The sequence below is a fragment of the Amblyomma americanum genome, chromosome 2 (assembly GCF_052857255.1).
Source record: "Amblyomma americanum isolate KBUSLIRL-KWMA chromosome 2, ASM5285725v1, whole genome shotgun sequence".
Lineage (NCBI taxonomy): Eukaryota > Metazoa > Arthropoda > Arachnida > Ixodida > Ixodidae > Amblyomma > Amblyomma americanum.
In genome coordinates this window covers 5881198-5905478 of record NC_135498.1, presented here as the reverse complement: position 1 = coordinate 5905478, position 24281 = coordinate 5881198, and the positions used below count along the sequence as shown (strand labels likewise).

General features: G+C 48.6%; 1 protein-coding gene across 1 annotated transcript in view; it reads left to right on the top strand.

Moving 5' to 3' along the window:
• The window catches only part of LOC144120477 (3-hydroxyanthranilate 3,4-dioxygenase-like), a 56378-nt gene that overhangs the window by 26732 nt on the left and 5365 nt on the right, over positions 1–24281 (top strand). Inside the window, exons 2-4 of the mRNA XM_077652902.1 lie at positions 18806–19641; positions 20206–20456; positions 22522–22779. Of these exons, the coding sequence (XP_077509028.1) occupies positions 19309–19641; positions 20206–20456; positions 22522–22779 (842 nt within the window). The 5' untranslated portion in view covers positions 18806–19308. The remainder of the gene's footprint in view (positions 1–18805; positions 19642–20205; positions 20457–22521; positions 22780–24281) is intronic.

The window sequence follows — 24281 nt, the reverse complement described above, 5'->3', positions numbered from 1 at the left end:
CCAATTTTCAATTGTATGTACAGGACTGGTGCAACCAATGGCTCATGGAACTTAACCCCAATAAGTGCAAACTCGTGTCTTGTACCCGCAAACGTAATCCTCTTATGTTCCCATACGTAACCTCACACGTCACGGTTGAATTAACTCAGTCTTACAAACACCTCGGCGTAACCATAGCGGTGATCTAACCTGGAACACGCATGTCACTAAAGTCATGTCATCTGCTATGAGAAGTCTTGGATTCATCAAACGTCATCTACTTCACGACCCCCAAAACCTAAAATTGCCAGCATAAAAACTACTTGCATGATCTAAGCTGGAATATGTATCTGCCATCTGGAACCCTAATCAAATACATCTAACAAATTCCTTAGAACCTGTGCAGAATAAATTCATTCACTCATGTTATTCGTACAACGTAAGCAAACCATGATTAAAAGCAGAATCTGGCCCTACAACTCTGGCCTGTCGCCGTCGAATCGCAAGTATGTATGTGTTTATATTACAAGATTTTTACAGCTCCCTTCATCTAGTGCCCTCCATCTCACCTCCAGCACGCATTTCGCTCCGCATAGGTCATCCCCTTCACGTTGCCCGGCCACCTATGTGCACATTTGCCACATCATTCTTTCCCGGATCGGACTGGAACGGCCTTCCACACGACATCGTCGCAATCACTTCCCCGTTCACATTTTTTTAAGTGCATATATATCCCATATTTAACAGCGAACATATGTGTATTTGGCGTACTTTACTTGTGCACATAATTTGTTCTACTACATGAAACCCAATCCTTATGTAACATCCTGGGGGCCATTCAGGTAATGGAGTGAAGTGAAATGTGGGGGGAGAATTGGCGAAACGCACACTGTACAACGCGCTGCGGCCGGTAACCCGTTCATCGGTCATACGCGATAACCTTCCAAGGCCCGCGCGCAGAGCTCCGGTGCGCCAAGCTGCGTGCCATACGGTCCGCAAAGTTCGCTTCATGTTCGCCCTTACGTTTACCGTGGCTCCCGGACGAGGTTCAACTGTTTACCGAGAAGGGAAGAAGAACGCATTTCCTGCTTAAAATAGTACCGGAAATTGCAGCAGCTCATCAAGCGCGCTGTTATACAGCTACACTCGTTTCGGCCTACGAACGCAGCTGTAAGCAGATTTGCTACAACGCAGCAAGCAGAATTTTGAGAGCAGGCGCTCATGACTCAACCTGCGCGTATCGCACTGGGTGCATTAATCACGCTGTCAGTGAAGCATGCCGTAAAAGAAATGGTGTCGTTGTAGATTTGTTTTGGAGTTCTACAGCAATCCAATTTAAGCCTATCAAGTCTGTCTCGACTGAAAGCTTAATTTACTGATGGATTTTTACTTACTTTAGGTAAGTAAACAGTCAGTGAAACCAAGAAAAGCATAGGGTAATATTTCTGTCTTCTTGGTTTGGTTTATACGGGTTTAGTCCCAAAGCGGCTCAGGCTATGAGGGACGCCGCAGTGAAGGGCTCCGGAAATTTCGAAAACCTGGGGTTCTTTAACGTGCACTGACATCGCACAGTACACGGGCTTCTAGAATTTCACCCCCATCGAAATTCGACCGCCGCGGATGGGATCGAACCCGCGTCTTTCGGGCCAGCAGCCAAGCGCCGTAACCACTCAGCCACCACGGCGGCTCTTTCTGTCTTCTATTCGAATTTTTTTTATTCGTGGTGTTGATCAATGGGAAATGCAATGACAGTGACTGCTGGCTTCCATAATGTGTGTGTCATAACCAGCCACTCATTTCCCACTGTTGTCTGCTCAGTAGCCAAACGAGGGTCTCGGTTTTGGCAGTCTTGATGCCACACAAAGCTGGGCACGATACTTGAAACAAGTATCCTCGATGCGATGCCTGATACCTTCTAAATCATATTTCTGATACTGATGCAAGATACCGAACCAAAGTTGATTTTTGATACAGGTACTCGATGCTGTATCGTCGATACTTCAATATACCACTGGAATCACCAATATTAATATAGCCGGTAATATGATGAGCTAAACTAAGAAATTTATCGGTTGTTCATGGAATTTTTAGTATGATTTGGTATAGCGCACGTATCTGAAACGGTTGAAACGTATCCAGCCGCACAGATTTCTCGTTTCTTTAAGCTTTACTGTAGGCGCAGCTGGTTCCGTTAAAACTTCAGCGTTGGGATGGTGACGCTGGAACGATCATTTCCATGAGCAGCCCAGCAAAATATTTTGTTAAAGGTAATTTTCTTCACGCGGACCGGTCTCTGAGCTCTTGACTACCTACGAATAAACTTGAAACTTTTCGGCTGGTCTCAGTTTGTTACAGTAGTATTTACCAGTTGCCTTTGCCCTGTGCTAAAAGGTGCAAGCTCCGTGGGCTTTGGAAAGCCGAACATTTCCCCGGTACTACCTTTTACAGGTGTTCGAAGATTAACATTCTTTAAAAGCTAGAAGAAAAATTGACAGACGATTACGATAGTCGGTAATGAGAAATTTGAGTGCAACTCTTCCCACGCCATGCGCCTGCCACCGCTGGCAGGGTTACGCTGCTAGCCGCCTTCCGGGGTCTTCCCGTGGCAGCCACCTTCCGGTTGTCCATTCCTCCGCTCTCGCCGTGGCAGGTGTCCTTTCGCTCTGCTACCACCTGCCACGGTTGTCAGGGGCCGCGTTACGCCGAAAACGCCGACGACTATGACGCGGAATCCACGGAAGAGCTAGCTGCGCTCTAAAACAACAAAGAACAAAATGGCTCCCAACAAAAGAACAAAATAATAGTAAAAGCGTATCTTGCTGATCTCTGTGTTTAGCCGTTTGTTTTACTTAACTGTAGTAAAAAAGCAGCATTTCCTCACACCGTCGGTCCGAAAGAGCCTCGCTATGCGGCCGTGCTTTCAGTGATAATAAATAATAATAATTGGTTCTGGGGGAAAGGAAATGGCGCAGTATCTGTCTCATATAGTTGGACACCTGAACCGCGCCGTAAGGGAAGGGATAAAGGAGGGAGTGAAAGAGGAAAGAAAGAGGTACCGTAGTGGAGGGCTCCGGAATAATTTTTATCACCTGGGGATCTTTAACGTGCACTGACATCGCACAGCACACGGGTAAGGAATCGATTCCCGACTGCGGCGGCCACGTTTCGACGGAAGCGAAATTAAATCATACCCATGTGCTGTGGCGAATTCAGTGCACTGTAAAGAGCCCCAGGTAGTCCAAAATAATCCGTAAAGGCTCCATTACGCCACTTATTCCTTTCTTCCTTTTTTCACTACTTTATTCTTTCCCTCACGATGCGTTTTAAATGTGCTCTGAGAAGAGAATCTTTCCTTTCATCAAAAACATTTTTTTTTCTCCTGGCAGTCTTCGCAAGCATTCGCGGCGCAGAAGGAACGCATGGAAGATGATGAGGACGATGATATTCAAAGCACTCAGCTAAAGGCTGCTAACCTGTGCATATACAGCTGCGGTGAGGTTTCGCAGCTACACAATATTTCAGGAATTTGCTGCCTCGGCTCTCGCATCATCTCCCGAATATCAGCATCTTCTGCATCCTTGGAGTAGCAAAGACTGGTGCTCGCGCAGACTAGAGGCCTCTTTCACGCGTTCGCATTGCCGAGTTCCCCTTCTAAATTTCTAATTTCACAGACCTGGCCTGGCGATTTCCCCATTGTGCCTTTTTTTGTGCCGAACCTGAGACAATAGATCACTTCCTGCTGTTCTGCCGCGGCTTTTCTCATTTGAGGAAGCGTCTTTTGCAAATTCCATTTCATCAACTGGGTTTGCCTGTGTCCTCCGCAGTTGTTCTTTCCATTGGCGCTTCTTTTCTTGGACGAAGCGACAGGAGTGTGCGCTCTGCTGTGCAAAATTTCCTTCAAGAAACGCAGCGACTCCCATTCTAATTTCTTTTTCCCGCTCTCAGTCAGTACGAAATTTAAACATTACAGTCATTGTATACTATTATGCACATTAAGCCATTGTGCCGTCTTCGATCTCCAAGTTAACAGAACCCCTGTCCTTGCTACTTCCAATCTGTCAGCCTACATTATATTACCACTCCTTTTCCCGTCGAAACGTTCCTGTATCCAGCCAGTAACCGCCTTTGTCTTGGCCACTCCCCCGCAGTGCCAGCATAGTTTGAGGCCAACCAACGAAAGGCTACCGATTAAACATGCTGGAGCGAAAGGTTGCGGCGACGGCCGAGTTGCCAAATGGCCCAGCAAAATACTTTTACGCTCTAAAACAGCGACAAGCGAAGCTGGTATGCTAGCGCTTCCGCACATCACATATCAGCTATTAGTTTGTTTTTTTCTATTGGTTACGATTCGGACGGAGTTCGGAATATTTCGGATAAGTTTGCCCACAAGGACCATGGTCGTTTTAATTTGCCGAGAATGGGAGTTACACGTATTTCAAGCTTGAAAACACTGTGTGAGTCAGGCGGCGCCCAGTAGCACCAGTTCTCTCTCTCCCTTTCCTTTTTTTGGTTCTGTCAAAAAAAAAAGAAAAGGAACGTCATGTGCACGGCGTCAGTTGTGTCTCGTGCCGGCTGCTCTTACTTCCGACGCCACATTCCTCGGCGCGCCCGCCTCGATCGTCGACGCCGCCGTCATAGACCCCCGAAAGAGGCGCTCGCAATCAGAACAGACACGGCAGGAACGCGGCGGCGAAGGCGGCCAGCCGCTCAGATCGAGCCGACGCCAGGTGTACGAAAGCGACGCGGCCTCCTCTCCTTGCGTAGTGGTGTCACGTCCGCACGGGGACGTCGGTTGCTCGTATACACGACTCGGCCCGCGTTGCGGTGCCTCTAGAAAATAAAAAGCTGGCACGCGACGGCCTTCTTCCCGCGGTTGCGCTTACAAGCTCCGTCGTTGGTCCACACGAGTGGCGCCTCCATCCATCCGCGTGGTTTGTGTGTCGTCGCCCCGCGCGAGATCTTCCATCTTGCTACGAATGAAGTGACCGACGCACAGGCACGGTGTCCCCTCACCCCCTTCTTCCTCCTACGAGCTGTCTCCGGTTCCTGGCGTCTCACACGGCAGGTTAGTCCAGCGGAATCGAGCGTTGAGTTACGCGACCGCATGTGTTCAGCTTAGCTATTTGGACAGCAGCGCGCGGGTGGGGAGTGAGGTGTATACGCTCGAGTCGCAAAACACATCGTGAGAACGGGGCTGCATAAGATGAGAGCTGACGACCAACGCCCGCTGACTGGCTGCAGGTGGACGACAGCATGCATGCTCTGTCGCGTCGTGAGAGGGAGCTGCAGACCAGGCCTGTCTGTACCTGCCGCATGCGATAAGACTACATGGGTCAAAACATCGCTACTTCCGTGTATCACGCTGACCGCCAGTGCGCGATCGAAACCTGCTAAAGAGCGCCTGCGCCTGGCCGTGTGCGACTGGAGCTAAGCCAAGAAAATAAACCGCTTAAGAAAGACGGTAAGAAAATTTGGGACGAAACTAATTCATTCATCTTTTTTCCTTTTCGCAGCGCAGCCCAAACAATTAAGAGAGACGGGTCGGTCAGAAACAGCGTTAAAGAAGACAGAGGGACTGCGTTTTTTTTTTCTTCCTTGCTGTGGTCCTCGTCTCCGTTGCACTGATTTCGAATTGTACCGACCAAATTGAATGTCCGTCCAAAGCTCGAACAAAAATTATGCTTAGCCTATAGCAGCGAAAGCGCGGTCGGCAGCACGAACTGGAGCAAGTCAGTTTGATCACATTTCCCTTTAAAGCGCGGCTGCCGCAGCCGTTAAGGGAAGTGCATTGCGCGTTAAGGGAAGTGCAATGCGGGGCAAAAAGACGCTGTGCTTTCCTCCTCTCCACAGAGTAACGCGTGACGCTGCGTGGTGTGACACTGACTCCGCCGTTGGCATGCTGTTTGGCTCTTTGACTAAGCTGTTACAGCTTTCGCTGTAAAACACGCCTTGTGCCCAACGTTATCTGAGACAGATACTGCGCCATTTCCTTTCCCCCAAATCCTTTTTATTATTATTATTATTATTATTATTATTATTATTATTATTATTATTATTATTATTATTATTATTATTATGTAGGGTGACGTCACCTCTTACATGCAGTCAGTTGTGCGAGAATCCCAATGGAAAATAGTGATTCCGGCTGGAGATTGGTGAAAACAAATTTCCGAATCGCGTGCCCTTGGCTATGCCAACGCTTTTATATCAAACCAAAGCGGCTATAACTAGGTTCATCAAAACCGCGCAGGTCTCTTCTATAAGGTGCGCAGCGAAGGGGAAAATTTGACCGAAAAATTTTCTGCGAGACGGTAAACGTGTTCCAATACTCCACTTGCTTCCTTATGCCCCTCCTCACGCACATGCGAAAGGCCACAAGCATGGAGAAACATCGAAGCCATTCTGAACCACGATTGAAGTTACTCCTTCGCGAGATCAGCGTGTCTATTCGTCAGTATGGAGACAAAATTAGGAAGAAAAAGAAACCCCTTCAGCGTATTTCGCCATCCATTGCTCAAAACTGACATCGATCATCAGATAAACAACTTATTTTGTCGATTTATTTAATGGTATATGGTACAGAGGGCAAAACGCTTGTCCAGAACGCCCGACCTGCGTGCTACGAACTGCGAAAGCGGCTGCCAAAAGCCGCAAGTTAGCCGCGCACGCTGTTTCTCTCAATATTGCCTAGAGGCTAGGTGGAAAAGCGGCGCTGCGAGAGTTTATCCACCATGACGAGGAGCAGCTACGCCGGGAAGATAAGGTTTCATGTCTGGCTTGTCTTTTGTTGGACATAAAACGTGGATCAGCTGGTTATATAGGGCACTCGGCTTCTGATCCGGAGTTCCCGGGTTCGAACCCGACCGCGGCGGCTGCGTTTTTATGAAGGCAGAACGCTAAGGCGCCCGTGTACTGTGCGATGTCAGTGCACGTTAAAGATCCCCAGGTGATCGAAATTATTCCGGAGCCCTCCACTGCGGCACATCTAATTCTTCCTTTCTTCTTTCACTCCCTCCTTTATTCCTTCCCTTACAGCACGGTTCAGGTGTCCGCCGATATATGAGACAAATACTGCTCCATTTCCTTTCCCCAAAAACCAATTATTATTATTATTATTATTATTATTATTATTATTATTATTATTATTATTATTATTATTATTATTATTATTATTATTATTATTATTATTATTATTATTATTATTATTATTATTATGTATCAGTAAGTCTCATCTCGAGGCAAAACTCGAGGAAAGGCTGTGAAAGTTTTTCCATAGCAGATAGCCTTGATTGCACACCGCCTATTATGGCGAATCGGTGGGTATGCAATGGTGCGACAGTTGTGCTCAGCGTTCCGCATCGATAGCTGCAATTTAAAGCATGCGTGCGAGTCAGTAGGGAGTTATAGAATAGCGGGACACTCGATTAGGGGGACTGAGTAATAGAGGGACGCCAGTGCGCAAGCGCTCGAAAATAACGCATCCCATATTCTAAAGCTCACTGATATGTGATTCATGCAAGTATACAGGCAGACAACGATGAGTTAAACATGCGCCGGCACACACGCTGAGGCTTGCGCATGTGGACTGTCAACTTTTTCCGCGCGCTTGATTGCCAAGTTGAGGAAAATATGAATACCCTTGAAGTACCCTAAAATCGACGTTACCTCAATGAAACGCTAGGACACAAGTAGAGCACAGCAATTATCTTGTTCATTCTGCCTCACCTTTTTTTTTTTTTTAATGAGTACTAGACTAGCACCGATTGAACTCTCGGTGCTTCGTGTCGCACACGATAAAGTACATAGCTGCCGCTTATGCTGTCTATAAATGTTATTTATGCGACGCCAATAGCACAGCGCGACTATGCAGGCAACGATGGCACGCAACAAGATGGCGGTCGCATCGCGTCGCCACACAAGCTAGACAGTCCCGCTGTTCGACAAATCCTATAATGAACCCTACCCCAATTGACCCGCCGCGGTAGCTCAGTGGTTAGGGCGCTCGACTACTGATCCGGAGTTCCCGGGTTCGAACCCGACCGCGGCGGCTGCGTTTTTATGGAGGAAAAACGCTAAGGCGCCCGTGTGCTGTGCGATGTCAGTGCACGTTAAAGATCCCCAGGTGGTCGAAATTATTCCGGAGCCCTCCACTACGGCACCTCTTCTTCCTTTCTTCTTTCACTCCCTCCTTTATCCCTTCCCTTACGGCGCGGTTCAGGTGTCCAACGATATATGAGACAGATACTGCGCCATTTCCTTTCCCCCCAAAACCAATTATTATTATTATTATTATTATTACTCCTTTATCCCTTCTCTTACGGCGAGGTTCAGGTGTCCGCCGATATGTGAGACAGATACTGCCCCATTTCCTTTCCCCAAAAACCATTACTATTAACCCTACCACAAGGAGTGGCGAAGAGATTTTGTTTGCGCACTTCGTGGTGCCCCTCCCCACATTCCTTTGTTCAGCGTCTTTCGGGCTGACTATTTTGTGCCCGCGAGCACCCCTCATTTGGAGCTTTCAGTTTTTAACCTCGCAACAGCATGGCGGATTGAGGGTTGGGGGGGGGGGGGGGGGGGGTATTGCCACACAGGAGCCTCCTGCAACCCGATATATCTGATAGTGAATAGTGTCTATAGCCTTGTTTACATAAGTGCAACAAATGCTGCATTTCATTTATGTAAACGGAGGTAATGCGTTAGAGAAGCGCGTAGCATTGATGCGGCAGACGGTGGTGACTTGAGACGAGTAGGTCGACTTTCGCAGTGCACGCAAACTCGATCGGATAGCATTAGGAACTATGGGAAAGGAATATGCTGCGCTCCTGGTTTGATAACCGAGCTGCAGGACAGTGGTAGAACCACGGTGTACGAATATATTTAGGTGCTGACACTGCGCAAGGCGGCGCGACCAGATCTTGTTCGCTGCTCATGCATGCAGGTTACAGTGCTCTAGAGCACTGTAAGCAGGTTTCGTTCTCGTGGGGGAGGGCTGCTCGCTTCTCGCTTGCCGCGGGCGCTTAAAATAAGAAAAATGAGGAGTATTGCGGTGCGCATCTGTTTTACATGAGAATAGAATACTAAATTTTGTTGGAGAGAATTCTGCTTTTAAAAACGGGACAAGCAGCCAACATCAAGGCGTCGACGGTAACAAGGAAAACGGGCATGCAAGATATGCGCAAAATCATGTCAGTGAAGCTTCTCTCGAATCTATCGCGAAAGTTCGAAACCTATCTAGAATTATGCGCTGACACCATTGGTGCGTCTAAACAGCACTCAACCCCAACATAAATTTGCGTCGTCAGCTACAAGCTACCATCCTCCTAGAGAAGGAGAGGAAAAAAATTCCTGAAAACGTTTATTTGCCGAGTTTTGCGATAGGTTAGGATGAAGGGAACCGTTACTAAGCAGAGGAGCATGCAATGAAAAGTTTTGAGCCGCTTTTAAGATGAGTTAAATCTCGATGACGGTTATGTCAAGGCACGTCCTGCATACCACCGCGGGTATTGGCAGACCCATTGGTGCTTTCCTTCCTACGCATGTTTAATCTCCGGGCGAACAGAACGCTCGAAAAATGACACAAACCACTGCGTGGAGGGGGGGAGTTTGAAAATTTATTTTACAGCATACCTCCCTCAATTGAAATTATTTAATCCTGTTAACTTCTTTCGTAGTTAATATCAAACTAACAAGTTTAATAGATTGCTGAAACGCAACGGGTGATTTCTATCCAAGCTTGTTTGGTGTTCTTTTTTTTAAATTTAAGCTATAAATGTCGCAATACAAATGAGTGCAATGGATGGGTAAGAAACTGAGCAGACGCGGTCAATGACACAGCGTCTTGGTTTCGCACGTTTTGAAGAAATAACGATTATCAGCAACGGTAATAAAATATAGGCACTTGCCTGTTCATCTCGGTATACCTAGATGAACATAAACTGTTACCCAAGCAAACATGAAATCATTTATTCAGTGGTTATGGAAACACAATAAAGTTACCAATATATCTGTTAATGGGAACGTGAACATTACTGGCCTTTTTCAAAGTAGACATCTGTGTTAAATAGATGACTGTAATTGACAAAACAGTTGTGCCTGCATATATACATAGATGCAGAATTAAGGCTTCGAAGCTAAACTTTCGCGGAACTTCATATTCTGGCTCGGTTACACAGGGCTGACTCCAGCACAAGTTTTGCTTCCGTGGCCACTAGAATAAGGGCTCGGAATTTGGCGAAGATGAATTCGGAGCCTCACTCTGACATACGCAGCAGTCAACATTTTTCTTATTCGCTCTTTGTGAGCCATGCAAGTCTTCACACAGGGCTCGTCTATCTTTTCGAAATATGCGACCAAAGAACGAAGTGGCGACTTCTTGGTGAAAAATGTGCCGGTACACCATGAATTGACGGTTGTAAAATGCTCTTCATAGTTTTTCAGTGTTTTCATTACATCCCTGCTGGGATATATGAGGTTTTTTGACGTATTCCTTGAGTGCAGTGAGGGAAGCATACTCATCGTCAAGGTTGCCAAGAAGAGCAGCCTTGCACTGCGCACAAGTTATGAATTTTAGAATTCCTTTCAAAATAAAACCGCCAAGTTAAAACAAGATACGGCACTCGCTTGACGTGAGCTCTTCAATGAACAGGATTTCCGAACAATTGATTTCATCGACTTCGTTTTCTGTACCTTCCTTCTTGGCGTGTGCAAGCAGATCGACAAGGTATTCATGGTCATCAAGTTCGTAACTTGTCGACCTGGGAGTATGAAGAAAGTGGCTGACGCTGATGAGTCGAAGTGCACACTTCAAGTCGTACGCAGTGGGCACTGGCTTCATGAGCCGCACCACAGAAAAAAAAAGGTTTTCTAGGCAGTCTTGCAACAGCCTGCTCGTCAGAAGGAATTTATACTTTTCACTGCCAAGAAGCACTTCTTGAAGGAGAAGGACAGCCCTTGTTGCAATTAGGACCCCTGCATGCGATGGCTTCCACTGAGATCCAGTGCCCATTTTCAGTTATCTGATCGTGTTTATTGCCATACGCAGCGTGTCCAAGGCGGCACGATATTTAGTCATGTTTCTGCGGCTTAGCTCCATGGTGGAATGACGCGATGACATAAGGGCGTACCACCTAGAAACGAGGTCCATAAACCATGCTGTTGTTTCGGTCTCTGGTTCAATCACTCCTTTTATTAGGAACCGAATAGCTGGCGGGGCTTCGCGGAAGAGCTGGACAGCGACTCCGACTTTCATCTTGGTGAAGTGTCCACCACTAACGTGGATTTGTGATAAATTTGGTGCTACCTTAAGTTCATTGGCAGCGTCATAGTCCAAGGCGGCCTGTACATGCTCTAGTTTCACCTTCGAGGAAGTCAACCCGTTCTTGCTTAGTGTATCATCACTGAGCGTGAGAACTTCAAGAGCTTAGAAACTGTCCTTTCAGGTTCTTAAGGACATGTGCTGGGTCAGATCTGAAAAAAAGTTCCTTCCCGTCTAAGGTTTGGTGGGGTATAGAGCACGAAGTTGTCGAATAGCGGTGACTCGAAAAGCCAAATTCTCTCCACATAGCGCGGTTTGCTGCACCCACGTCACAGGTGACTACCCGTACTCTTAGAGGAATCCGGTTGCATATCTGGACTATTTCCAGGACATATGTCTTCAGTACAGAGCCGTCCACGTGCCTACCAGTAAATTCATAGGCTATCACTTGCTTCCATCTTTGGTTTGTCCCACATAGCATAAACACCAAAGCATGGTTGGCTGCATCTTCAGGCTTCGATGGCAAGGTCGTTCCTCCCAAAAGCACGTCTTCTCCACGGTAGAGTTCAAATCCGGGTGCTATCTCCATTTCATCTAGAAAGAGAACGCAGTCTTTTTCCGCGTCCTCCATTCCCTCTGCTTTCGACCTCATTACGTCGATCACTTCATGCAGGATACCTGACAGAAACTTCAGGCTTTGAATTCTTCTTGCTAACGTTCTGCTTGATGGGAGGGGGTAGCCAATCTTTCTTAGCGTTTCATACCCAGTGGTTCCACAAGCAAATTTAATTTTTAGGCCTTACTTTACTGTTTGCGCTGACCATAAATTGCCGCGATTGTTGTTCCGAGAAATGGCACGAATTTGGTCTTAATTTAAAAACTTCGTATTTCGTGAGAAATTAGCTGCCTCTTTCTGCAGCTTGCGATTCTGCTTCTGTAGTTTTTTACACTGTTCTTAGATTCCTTGTGGTGTTCTTTCAGCTTATTATTGGCTGCTGTGAGATCTACTATCTTCTTCCTCCGCTCTGCTACCTCAGAATCAAAGGGTTAGGTCGCACGAACCACTGCAGTTTCTTGCGGCCGTACATCCGTGGTGGCCGAAGCAAGTTGCTCACTAGAATTGCTGCTTGCTGTACCCACCAATATCTCATTTATCACTTCGTCAGACGATGAATCTGCTGGAAGATATTCTTGCGTGCTTAAGGGAAGGACGTTTCTCACTTCTGGTGAAGAACCTTGAGCGGCAGCGTTATCACTGAGTAATGCAGGCACATGCACACTTCGGTCCCTTGGTGGCCTTCGCTCTTTAGCAAGTTCTGGAAGCAGATAAATAAGCGAAAATAGAACATTACGTATTTAAAATAGTTGTCCTTTTGCAAAACACCGAAAGTAAGCTTTTCTGCATTGCAAAGGACCCTTCCCCATGGCGGCCCATCCTAAAGTCACGTGCAGCTGTTTTTCACCCCTTCAACAAAAGGAGTGGATAGGCAAAGCTGGTGCTAATCCATTTATTCCGATGTGTCGAGTAAAGGAAAGAAACGCGGCATTGTTCAGGCTATATATGTCTGCAGCATTGCACCTTTTTTTTTTACCCCAAAGCTTGTCTGGCGGCCAGGGTGAAGGAATTTTGTTGTGCCAAGAAGCTGACCTCCAAAGTTTTGAATAGGGTCCATAGAAGACGCGCCAGAAAATTTAATATACATGCACACCAACCGCTTCCTCACTCAACATTTTCAAATGTAGACGACGAGGCGATAAGCAACATGGCAACAAACACCAAGGTTAACAGGTATCTGACCTCTGAATGGGAACACCTTTGGGACAGCATTGGGCGTGAGCTTCTTCCATCCGTCCGCGCGGTTTTGTTCGGAGCTCTTGTCTTCGAAGTGTGCCCGCAGATGAATTTTTTATTGGAATTAGCCCCACATTTCTTGCTCGAAAATGAAAACAATGAACAAAGCACGCTAGAAATTAAAGTAGTCCAAATATATAAGTCGAATTACTGTAATGAGCGCCTCAATCTGCACGTAACATATTCTGTTAATCTCATTGACTGACCTAATGCGGCGTCGTTGGACGAAGCATCGGGCTAACAGTCAGCGCACGCTACCCAACGCAGCATACGTGTCAAAAATTAAAAAGCCGTAAGTAAATGAATCATTATTGGCTCTTAGACGACCCAGGTGCACAGTAATTGCAACAGCGTATGTGCCCTCGCTTGTTCTCTTCCTCTGTGCCTTGATTCGTGCCGGCCGCGGTTCGCTGACAAGCGCCTCGTAAAGGCAACTAATTTCTAATGAACAGAAGCGGCGAAAGCACGTTTAGTACGCAGTCATGAGCGAAAACATTGTGGCGTGCAATTTCGGATGCAAACAGGCAAGCGACAGGCAATGGCCGGTTCGGCGCTGAAGCGTGCCTTTTTTTTACGCCGAGCCAAACGAATAGTGCGGAAATGACATCTGACCAATAAGAATGTTGCACTACACTTAGCTGGCTAAACGCGAAAGCGGTAAATCGCAACAAAAACAGCACTGAACCAGCATGCGGCACTTTCACTATATAGACACATGAGGAGTTCGTCGGTTGCCACTTGTCACGCTTGATCCGGACTAGCCACAGAAGCCTCCTTTTTGGGTCTCTTGGAAAGTGGAACATCCTCCAACCATTCCTCGGTTGGAGCACTGAGGAACACAACATTCAGGCAATGCACGGCGATGAAAGGCGCGCGAACGCAGGCGCGCAGCAGTGACGCCCGCACGACATTAGAGCGGCGAGGTCAACGCGGGGAACGCAATGGCGGAGGGAGCGCGCGAAAACCGGTTTAGGCGGCGTCGAGTGGATCAAAGGGTGACTTCACCCTAAGCGGGGGCGCGCGCATCGAGGCACCCTAGGGCCGTGTCTGGACAGCAGTAGGGGGGAAAATCCGCAATTATCGGTTAAGAAAAAGGTTAAAGAAACAGAGAGCTCTGTGGAAAACAGGGACGCTGACGAAATCAGCACTGGGAACATACAGGACTTTTAAGCAGGAAATTGCCAAAGAAAATATCCATGTTAATTGTAGGGGAAGCTCTTTGTTGTTTGAGGCCAGGACGGGAGTTTTGCGAACTAAGGCATATAGAGTCAGGTACCACGAGATAGACACGTTGTGCGTTGCGTGCGGAGAGGAGGAGGAAACGGCTGAACACTTGATACTTTTCTGTAAAGGGCTTCACCCTACAGTGGAAAGCAGCGGAGCTGATTTATCCAAGGTATTTGTGTTGAAGGACAGTGAAGGGAAAATAGATTTTAAGCGGGTAGAACAAACCAAGCGAAGGTTACCTGATTATTGTCTAAAATCAAGACAAGAGTAAAATTTCATAAATCATAGCTAGGTGGCTTGAGCCACCGCCCGATTTAAAGGGTTCAGCCGTATCCATCTATCCATACATCCATGTCTAGTCGCCGAGCTGCGGCGGCCGTAATGCAGGTCTTGCGGGATGATTCGGTGCCGCGGCGTGTACGTGCGTTTTGTTAGGTGCGGCAAGGCACAGAAGGATTGAAACTGCTGCCGACACCGAATAATTGTGGCTGACTTCGTTTTTTACTTGCTGGGACTGCATGAATGGGTGGAACAGCAGCGGGGACGATCCTTCCCTGCGATCCTTCCGAGCTCGTTATCGAAATGCGTTCACTGCAAAGTTTTTTGCATTCATTCGCACGATTGCGGAGAGCATAATACCGACTCTTAAATATGAAAGGTCGGCCGCAACGCGCTTGCTCCTAGCTTGGGGCCAAAGAGCCTACGCGTACATTCAGACATTGCTTGAGCAGTGTAATGCGGCGACGCTGTGAGATGATGACCGCCGTGTAGAGGACATATTAACTCCGGCCAACTGGGGTTCTTTAATGTGCATCAGAAACCTCAAGGGCGTTTCCGCGTTTCGCCTGCATCCGACGTATTGCCTCCGCAGCCAGGAATAGAACCCTCGCTCTTGCGCTGCGTTGCGGGAAGCCTCCAGCGCTACACGAACGAGCACAGGGACCGAAATGAAACCAAGTGTACATTTGCGACGTTTTGATGGCTAGTGCCGAGCACTTTTAGCTACGCGACGCGAAAATGGTTAGCGGAAATTTCGCCGGCATTCCTCCTGCCGAGCTCATCTTTTACGCCGACAGCGACGGTGCTAAGCTGCTGTCTCCCTCAAGGAAACACTGGCGTGCACGCGCAGAGGTAAAGTACTCACGCGACTCTAAACTGGGATTGGCAGATGTCAGTTGAGAATAACTGCAGTTAGCATGGTAAAACACCTTGGTGACCTCAATAATTTTGCGCCACGAAATCCTCCATCCAGCGTTCTAGGGTCCGGCAAATTATGCAGCTGCATATTTGTTATAAATGTTACCGGCACGTCTTCTGCCTTTCATACATACCACCATGTTTTGTGGGGCCAAAATGTACAGCGGGTGGAAACTGGCCACGAGATCGCCGACCGAAGTTAATTGCTCCGCGGCCATGGCATGTACAGGGACCGCTGTGCAACTGTAATGTTAAGTACTCGGACAAGTACACACAAGAGAATAAACCTTAGCACCATGAATGCCGACAAAGACGGAGCTTGCACTTAAGTGAGGAGGCGCCTCCAAGTTTCACGGTGGAAGAAGGGCACGTTCCTTGATCAACTGACACGCATGATGTACTCCACCCACCTGTGCGCAGTTTCTTTTGAGGGCTCCATGATGGATCGGAGTCTCCTTTTTTTTTTCACAGGCCGTCTCCGACGGCAGTGCGGCAGAGGCGGGTGCGGACCGCTTTCTTGCCTGCTTGGCACACGTGGCTGCAGACTCGTTTCCTAGCGGGCTTTCTTGAACTTGCCTGTCTTGTCAGATATTTGGGACACCCGGGAAAAATACTGGGCACAGAATTCGCCAACAGCACCGGCTTCTTGAGTGCTTTTAAAAGTGCCTTGCCATTGAACTAGAGGGCGAACATGATCTGTGCGCGCTCTCCGCCGCGGCAGGCGGTCAGTGTCAACACCTATAAAATATTCTTACACCGTGGGTAGGGCCAACAAACGCCACGTTGCATTTAAAAACGAGTTCTACAGAATCGGGACTACGACACCTCAATCGACGAGCCATGCTGCTTGGCCTCATTTGACCCCGTTTGCCGCAGTATAGCGCGACGCGCATGCACACTGGAAATTTGATCTGTGGCATTCATGTGTCGCCGGGGCCATCGCACCAGAGAATGCGCTACATGTAGACTCTGGCGCATCGCATTACCCGTGATGATCTAGGAAATGCGATGCGCTCCTGTCGCATTCATGACGATGCGCTTATGATAGCAACAACAACTTCACCCTCTTTCAAAGAGCACAGCTGCCACGAACTGATAAAGTTAAATACGCGAGGCACCTCCAAGTCTGCCATAAACATGAGATGATGACGCGTTATCATTCGAAAGCAGTGAACGATGACATTGTCGAACCTCGACCCTTAATTCGCAAGCGCTACGCTTTGCTTCGGCTGCAAGCGACGGCAAGGACATGCAGAAAAGACAGGCGAGCAGCAAATGTGCTGCGGCGATGCTGACGTAGTGTTCCTTCTTTATTTCTGCATCCCTTCCTCTCGCAAGATCCGGGGAACGTGTGGGAGAAATGCTTTTGCGACTAGCGTGAATATCTTTAGAAAGCAACGTACGCAGTTATGCGTCGTGCACATCGGTGAAACTCAAGTCAGCAGGATGGCTGCAGAGTGTGAATTAGACGAACTTCAACAAGGAAAAAAAAAAGATTCGCGCAAGCCATGAATCGTGAAAACACACGTTCACTCACCTAGGTCACAACACCGGCCATTTTGTGGTGGTGACACTGTTGGTGGGTTCCAATATGCGTTACCTGGACGTCGCCAAATTTCTCGCCGGACTGTTGTGGGCACATGGCTCCAATGCGGTGGAAGGGGCAGCAGAAACGATTTGCAACAGCCCAGAGAGGAGGTGTTGCCCCTTCTTAGAGCAACGACTCCTACAACTTCATCCACATCACTGTGTCTATAGGGCAGCTTCTGTCCCTACATCAAACTTCCGTGGAAGCTTCGTGACCAATAAAAAGAATCCACCAATGTGAATTTTAAAATTGATTGATTGATCGATCAAATTTCACCTTGGTTTACAGACACACCATGAAAAGCGCTGCGAAACATGCTGCGAAAGTCAGCGCTATAGCTAAATGTGCAACCCCAAGTGCCTACAAAACCGCCTACCCAATGCATTCGCTACCGCGCACCTATTTGTTTATCATTAACTTTCTTCGCCGCGTCGCGTACACGTTTTCGTGCGCTTTCGCTGGCGCGAACTGCGGTGGCTGGTCTCCACCCCATCGCGGTTGCGAACTGCGCTGTTCTGGCGGGTTGCACGTTTCTGCGGGAAGGCACGCTGAGCCCAGCCGTCCCGTGCGTTTGTGAACCGCGATCGTCTTGTGGCGCTCCTTCTTGTAGTTGGACTGCGCGTTTCCAATCTCAGGCTTCTCGCTTTCGGACCAAGTCGCGGGCATGCCCTACTGCACAGCGCCGTTCCTTCTCCTCTACGCACGTGGCAGATCCAACTATACTGTCACACTGCTTTACTAAGAGAGCTTGAATGACCGCCGGATTTGGTACTCTCTGCTCTCCGCTGGGCGCTGATTCCCCGGCGGCACATGTGACGTGTATAGTAATGGTGCTCCGCCTCTCCTGTACCGCGCTTGTGCTAGCTCTGCTCCTTACAATCTCCTGATGTTCGAGACCTGTGATGATGGTCACGTGTTCGTGGACGCGGATGACGACAACGACGCGAAAATTGGCGATCCTGCATGCACCTAACAATCAGCGCTGTAAACTGAATTGAACCACTCCGGTATGGTATCGCCCCGCTAGACCATGGCCGTGCTGGCAGCGAGCACCATGAGCTGTACCGACACTCATGTAGTCTTGTGTCTTGCGTACGCGGGTCCACTAGCCCGTTTCTGAATGCTGGGACAGGGCAACGGGTTTTGCAAAAGTCTAAGATGTATGTGCATCATTTTTAATGCAGCTTTCTGTTTAATATATACTTGCGCTCTCTGCTGAACGCCTTCCTGGCATGAATGAGAGCACCAGCGCGTGGTAAAGGGTAGCGGAATCTCCAGCTTCGCTGGCCCGAACGCTCACTGTGAGCAACTCTCACACACGCTACCGTTAACCGTCCCGGTGATGCCCCACAAACCAGTACAGAAGTATGCTGACCGCAAATGTCTGAAACCCACAACAGCTCGTGGAGTGGCGTTCTGGCAATCCTCGTTTCAGTTTGCCAGAAGAAATGCGACAAGTGCAGGCTTTGATTCTCGTGCGAAGCAATGCAGCTGCGGCTTGCGTGTGTGCACATGTCTGCCAGCACAAGGTAGCAAGCGTCGGACTTTTCGATTAAGTTTTACCAGCAAGCAATGCAGTGAAGCTTTCTATCAAAACTTTGTCAGGTCTGAAATACACAGCAGCACAATGGTACAGCGCCGACAGCAAACGACTCTGTGGTTTATTCTTTTAACCTTGTTGCCTTGCCATTCTTTTTGTACGCAGCACATTTTCCTACAAAGCATCGTCAGCCCTGGAGCTTGGCAAGTTCGACATACGTCGGTGCCGTCGAGACATCGCCGTAACACAAAGCCTTGTCTGTTGAAATATATCCGGAAGACAACGGCCGCGACGGAAGATCAGGGTATTTTCGATCCAGCATCTGGGGGTCTTTGGAGCCGCAGAAGAATACAGAAAAGCGCGAGACCACATCGCGTCTCTCTGGAAGCCTCGAGACAGCTGGCGCATGCGATAAAATGGTTACTGCGCCTCCTTGCCAGTGTTCCTGTTGACGAAAACGTATCTCCCTGAGCTTCTAGCAAGGAGGCAAGTCCATCCCCACAATCTCGCAGACATCCGTGATAGCGCAGCCCGCCCAAAACCGAACAACAAACTCTCACGAGGTGCGCCACAGCCCAACCGAGGCTCCTCGGAGGCCCGGCAGAAACAACTTAATTGTCACCGCACCGGCCCGACGCGTATCTTTGCGCTGCCAGCCTGAGGCCATAATGATAGCGACGGCCACCATAAACGGGCCGTTCGTGCCCCAGCGGCAGCACGAGCCGACGCCGTTGAGGACACCGGGTCCGTCGCCCAGACGAGGTACGGCCACATCGGCGAAGCCGCAGCAGAAGCATCGCCGGTCGCCGCCAGCACAGAAAGCGCGGGGGTGCATCGTCGACGCCAAGAGCCTACTTCGAGTGAAGAAACACAGAGCGTCGCCCGTTGCAGACCCCATGGGGGCCATCAAGTACAACGTAGACCAATGGGTTGAGGCCAACAAGACCTACTTCCTGCCGCCCATCTGCAACAAGATGATGCACAGCGACGGCCAGCTCAAGGTCAGTGGGAACTCTTGGGGGGACACACCGCGCGCGGAAATTATTGTCTTGAAGGCCCACTCCGTGCACTGCATATCTCGACGGTCATCCAGAGACCCTAGTGGAAACTATCAAGAAATACTGTCTGCCGCGTTTCTTTTCACGTCAAGGAAAAACAAAAGCCGAAAAAAAACGCCTCCAGTTTTGTGTCCAAACACATGCGTGACGTTTCTAATCGCCTTATAAAACAAGCATAATAAAAAACGTCGACGCTCTGGGGAAGAAAACAAACCTGGCTAATAACAACACGGCACTGTCATAGAAAAGTCAGTTTCCGTAAGCAGGAGAATTTCAAAAGGCAGTTGAAGTGCGTTTGTCGCTACCATCTGTTCTACCCCGACTGAGCCGACATAACCGCATATCGAAGATGTTAGAAACACCTTGGCGCCTGGCGCGGACACGCAAACGCCATAAATAGAGAACGAAGAGCCGGCCCGACTGTAGTCAGTGAACTGCATCCACTGTCGTGTCGATTTGACGGATGCGCGACACCGCGTGCAACAAGGCCTTTGTCTTGCGGCGCAGGTGTTCTACGTGGGCGGACCCAACGTGCGTCCCGACTACCACCTGGAAGAAGGCGAGGAGCTCTTCTACATGCTCCGCGGGGACATGCTGCTGAAGGTGGTGGAGCACGGCCGCGCCAAGGACGTGGTGATCCGCGAAGGGGAGGTCTTCCTGCTGCCTGGCAGGATACCGCACTCGCCCCAGCGGAAGGCCGACACTGTGGGACTCGTCATCGAGCGTGAGCGGACACCCCAGGAGCTGGACTGCATGAGGTATGACCGACGTCACGCTGTGCTTCTTTTGTCCCACGTAAGTGGTGGCGCACATTTGTAACCAGGGTCATGTCATGTCAAGGGCACAGCATTCATTATGCACGCCTTTTCTATTCAAACACACGAAGAACGCTTCAATTTGGATTAACTTTTTCGTACACAAAAGGAAATTCATGATGTAGCCATTGTTAGCTGGACACGCCGGATTTGCGTTCTCTACCGCAATTGACTTAATGCATATGTGCTTGTTAACACTACGATGTTTGTGCATGTTATGAAGAAACAACGATGCACCAGGCCAGACTGCTCCAACCTTTCCTCTTCCCGGTAATGAACGCACTGACGATCATGATGCACGGTAACTGATCATGATTATGGGGCGAGGCATGAAACGACAGGGACCAACAAATATGCGGACAGGACTGGCGCTGAAGGGCTGTTCTGCCTGCGTGTGTGTTTGTCCTGCACCATTTAACCACAACTCTGGTAACTGATCAGCCTGCTGCTCAGTTACTTGTTGGGCCTTTCGAGTAAACGAGACATACAGACCGAGCAGCAGCCAAAGCGCGCTTGGAGACGCTAGCTTCGTTTAATTCGCATTCGAACACCTGACCTCACTGTCCTCGTTGCAGAACGCTTCATGGTATTAGCTCTCTGGTATTAGTGTGCCTAGACGACAGCGCCGCCGTTGACGCTGGGCTTCGAGACACCCTAATTAACATTCACAACATCACAGAGCATGAAATTGTATTGTTCTATGAGTTTGAGCATGATAAACGCAGACGTCTATTTGGTGTTTTGTTGGAGAGGAGGCGGGGGTTCAGTAAACGTGGAGGTGCGTTACAGAAGCGTGGCAGAGGATAGCAGGTGGTTCGGACAGCAGGTTGTTTAACTAGTAAGTTAAATGAAGAAGGGGAGCGGGGTTGGGCCGAGTACAAGAAAAAATTAGGAAGGGTCGGCATTCTGCAGGCAGAATTCTAGAAGTGGTGAACGGATTGCCTATCACCATACAAATGCCAGCTCTGCAAAACTGAAGGGCCCCGGGTCCTGAAAACAGCCCGACGAAAATTGCCTATTCGAAACGCATTGTCCTGGAAAAGTCACTGAGAAATCTAAAGCAGCAAGAGCGTTTTAAAGTCGGCAGCAGGCGCGATTTATTTAGTACGGAAGCCGTCTAGCAAGTATTATTCACCGACATCGACTCATAAAACCTGTAATTGAATACGGGAAAATTGTTTGGGATCCGTACACCGCGTCTAACGAAATAAAATTTGAAAAAGTTGAGAAACCTGCTTCCCGTTTCATCTACAATATCACCGAACCGTTTTCACCGACCAGATTCTGTAAAATAGCAAACCTTAAAAGTCTAGAACACTGCAAAAAGGTAGAAAGCTTGAAGTTTCTTTACCTTTTAATTCATGGCCACTTTATTATCAACACGTAACCCTATTTTGCAATACACCCTAATGAGACATCAAGACATCACCATAGCATGTATATTCCTGTGTCGCGTTCTCATAATGATTGTTTTAAGTACAGCTTTTTTCCTCGTGTTATTAAAGAATGGAACATGCTGCCTGATTCCATTGTAAATAATAATTCCCTCGATGCCTTTCTGGAACGCCTGAAATCATACCTGGACCGTAATACACCAATATAATAGTTCTGCCTCAGCACGTGCGTTTTCTAATTTGCTGTTTCATTTTTCTTTGTCCTGTGCACTCTAGCGTTTTGTGTCGATGTCGTAGTTGTGAAATGCACCTTGTTTTGAACGTGTATTTATTAGATTTTCCACTCCTGTAATAGCCTGCGAAAGGCTCACAGTATGAATGAATGAATGACAGTGGCCGCCATTTTATTGCACATGCAGCACGGCGAAAGGCCGCGCGCATGTCTAATGGGCTTATATCGCCACCTCCTCCGTCCTGCACCGCTGAAGATACGCGCTGGACAACAAAATGGCGCCCGAAGCAAAGAATTGCGGAAGAAAACAGATCGTTTAACCACATTCCGGGTCCCAGATACAAAGGCCTTATGATTTGGACGTGGCGCGCGACATCTGTAGGTTCTACCTGGACGACAAATGCCAAGAAGTGCTGTACGAACGTTGGCTGCACTGCGACGACCTGACCCAGGGACTGGCCGACCTGCTTCACGAGTTCATGGGTTCTGAGGAGCGGCGCACCGGCAAGCCCGGCCCGAACTCCTTCCTGAGGAAGCCCGTCTGCGAGCCGGACAGCCGGGTGACCCTGCACGCGCCCTTCAGCCTCGACCGGTGGCTGGAGGAGCACAGGGACGAGCTGGACCGAGACGGAGGGAAGAGGTGAGCGATACCGTGGGACGGTAGCACGCTGATAGGGGTTCGTAAGCGGACTTAGCTGACAGCGGGTTTAGAGCTAGAGAGCAGAACAACTAAAAGAATTACCCTGCCAGCACTCGCACAGGGGGCTCTGAAGCTGACGAAAAGGCTTGAAATTAAACTGGGGTCAACGCAGCCAGATGAGGAAAGAGAGCAGAATGGGTAAGTGTAGAAACAGGAGGTTAATGAGCTGAAATCAAGAGGAGCTAGTTGTTGACATGGGCATGGCCTGTCATGAGGAGAACAGACAACCTATACTCACGGTTACATGGATACGACAGATGTCGACTAATAATAATATTTGGTTTTTGGTGGAATGGAAATGGCGCAGTATCTGTCTCATATATCGTTGGACACCTGAACCGCGCCGTAAAGGAAGGGATAAAGGAGGGAGTGAAAGAAGATAGGAACGAATAGGTCCGTAGTGGAGGGCTCCGGAATAATTTCGACCACCTGGGGATCTTTAACGTGCACTGACATCGCACAGCACACGGGCGCCTTAGCGTTTTTCCTCCATAAAAACGCAGCCGCCGCGGTCGGGTTCGAACCCGGGAACTCCGGATCAGTAGTCGAGCGCCCTAACCACTGAGCCACAGCGGCGGGGCAGATGTCGACTCCAGTCCACTTTTTTGAGGGAAAGCGCAAAAACGTCGAGGGAGAGAGTAGAAGACGAGTCATGCCTTTCTTCCTCAAAATCTGCTCTTTCTTTTGAAAAGTCAAGTCAGGACGCATTCGTGTAAAAGCGGCCTACGATTCATTTCGGTAACGGAGCGGATTCCAAGGGAAGCAGTGAGGGAACAAAATCATGTGGGCTGATGTGCGCGCATAGCGTGGTCGCAGCTGGTGCAATTGGAAATCAACGGCGGATGCCTTCGTCCTGAAGCATAATCGTGATAATGACGAAGTTCATGGGCTGCATATCGTAGAAGCTGCATGAGACAGTAACAATTAAAATCATCGGGCCGTGCTCCAGGTGTTCCCGCAGAATTGACAAACCCGCGCTCGCAACTTCGTCGGTGCTTGTGTGCGCTCTGCACAACGTAACAGCATAAAACACATTCCATCGTCGTCAGTCGTCGCAGCACAGTGAGCCTATGGAAACAGGAATCTCGGTGACGTCACCACTTCGCGATCATGCGAACTCCTGACCAAGGACAATGAAGCATTGCTTTGTTAGCCTGCATCCACGCGCGGGCTTGGGCAGGAAGTCCAGAAGCTTTTTTTTTTTTTTTGAGGGGAAAGCAGGACTTCAAGTTTCAGTTGTGTGTTTATTTATACCTTGTTTTATTTAAATATTTATTTAGTTTTGTTTACTTTTTGCTTATATTGTTATAATTCACGGTTGAAAAGTGCGTTTGTTACGGAATAAAAAGTAAATTGAATGGCAAGTTTATAAAAATCTATACACGATGAGTAATCGACTGCATGAAAAAAGTCTGCGCATATGGTATGCCCTGCCTTGTTGT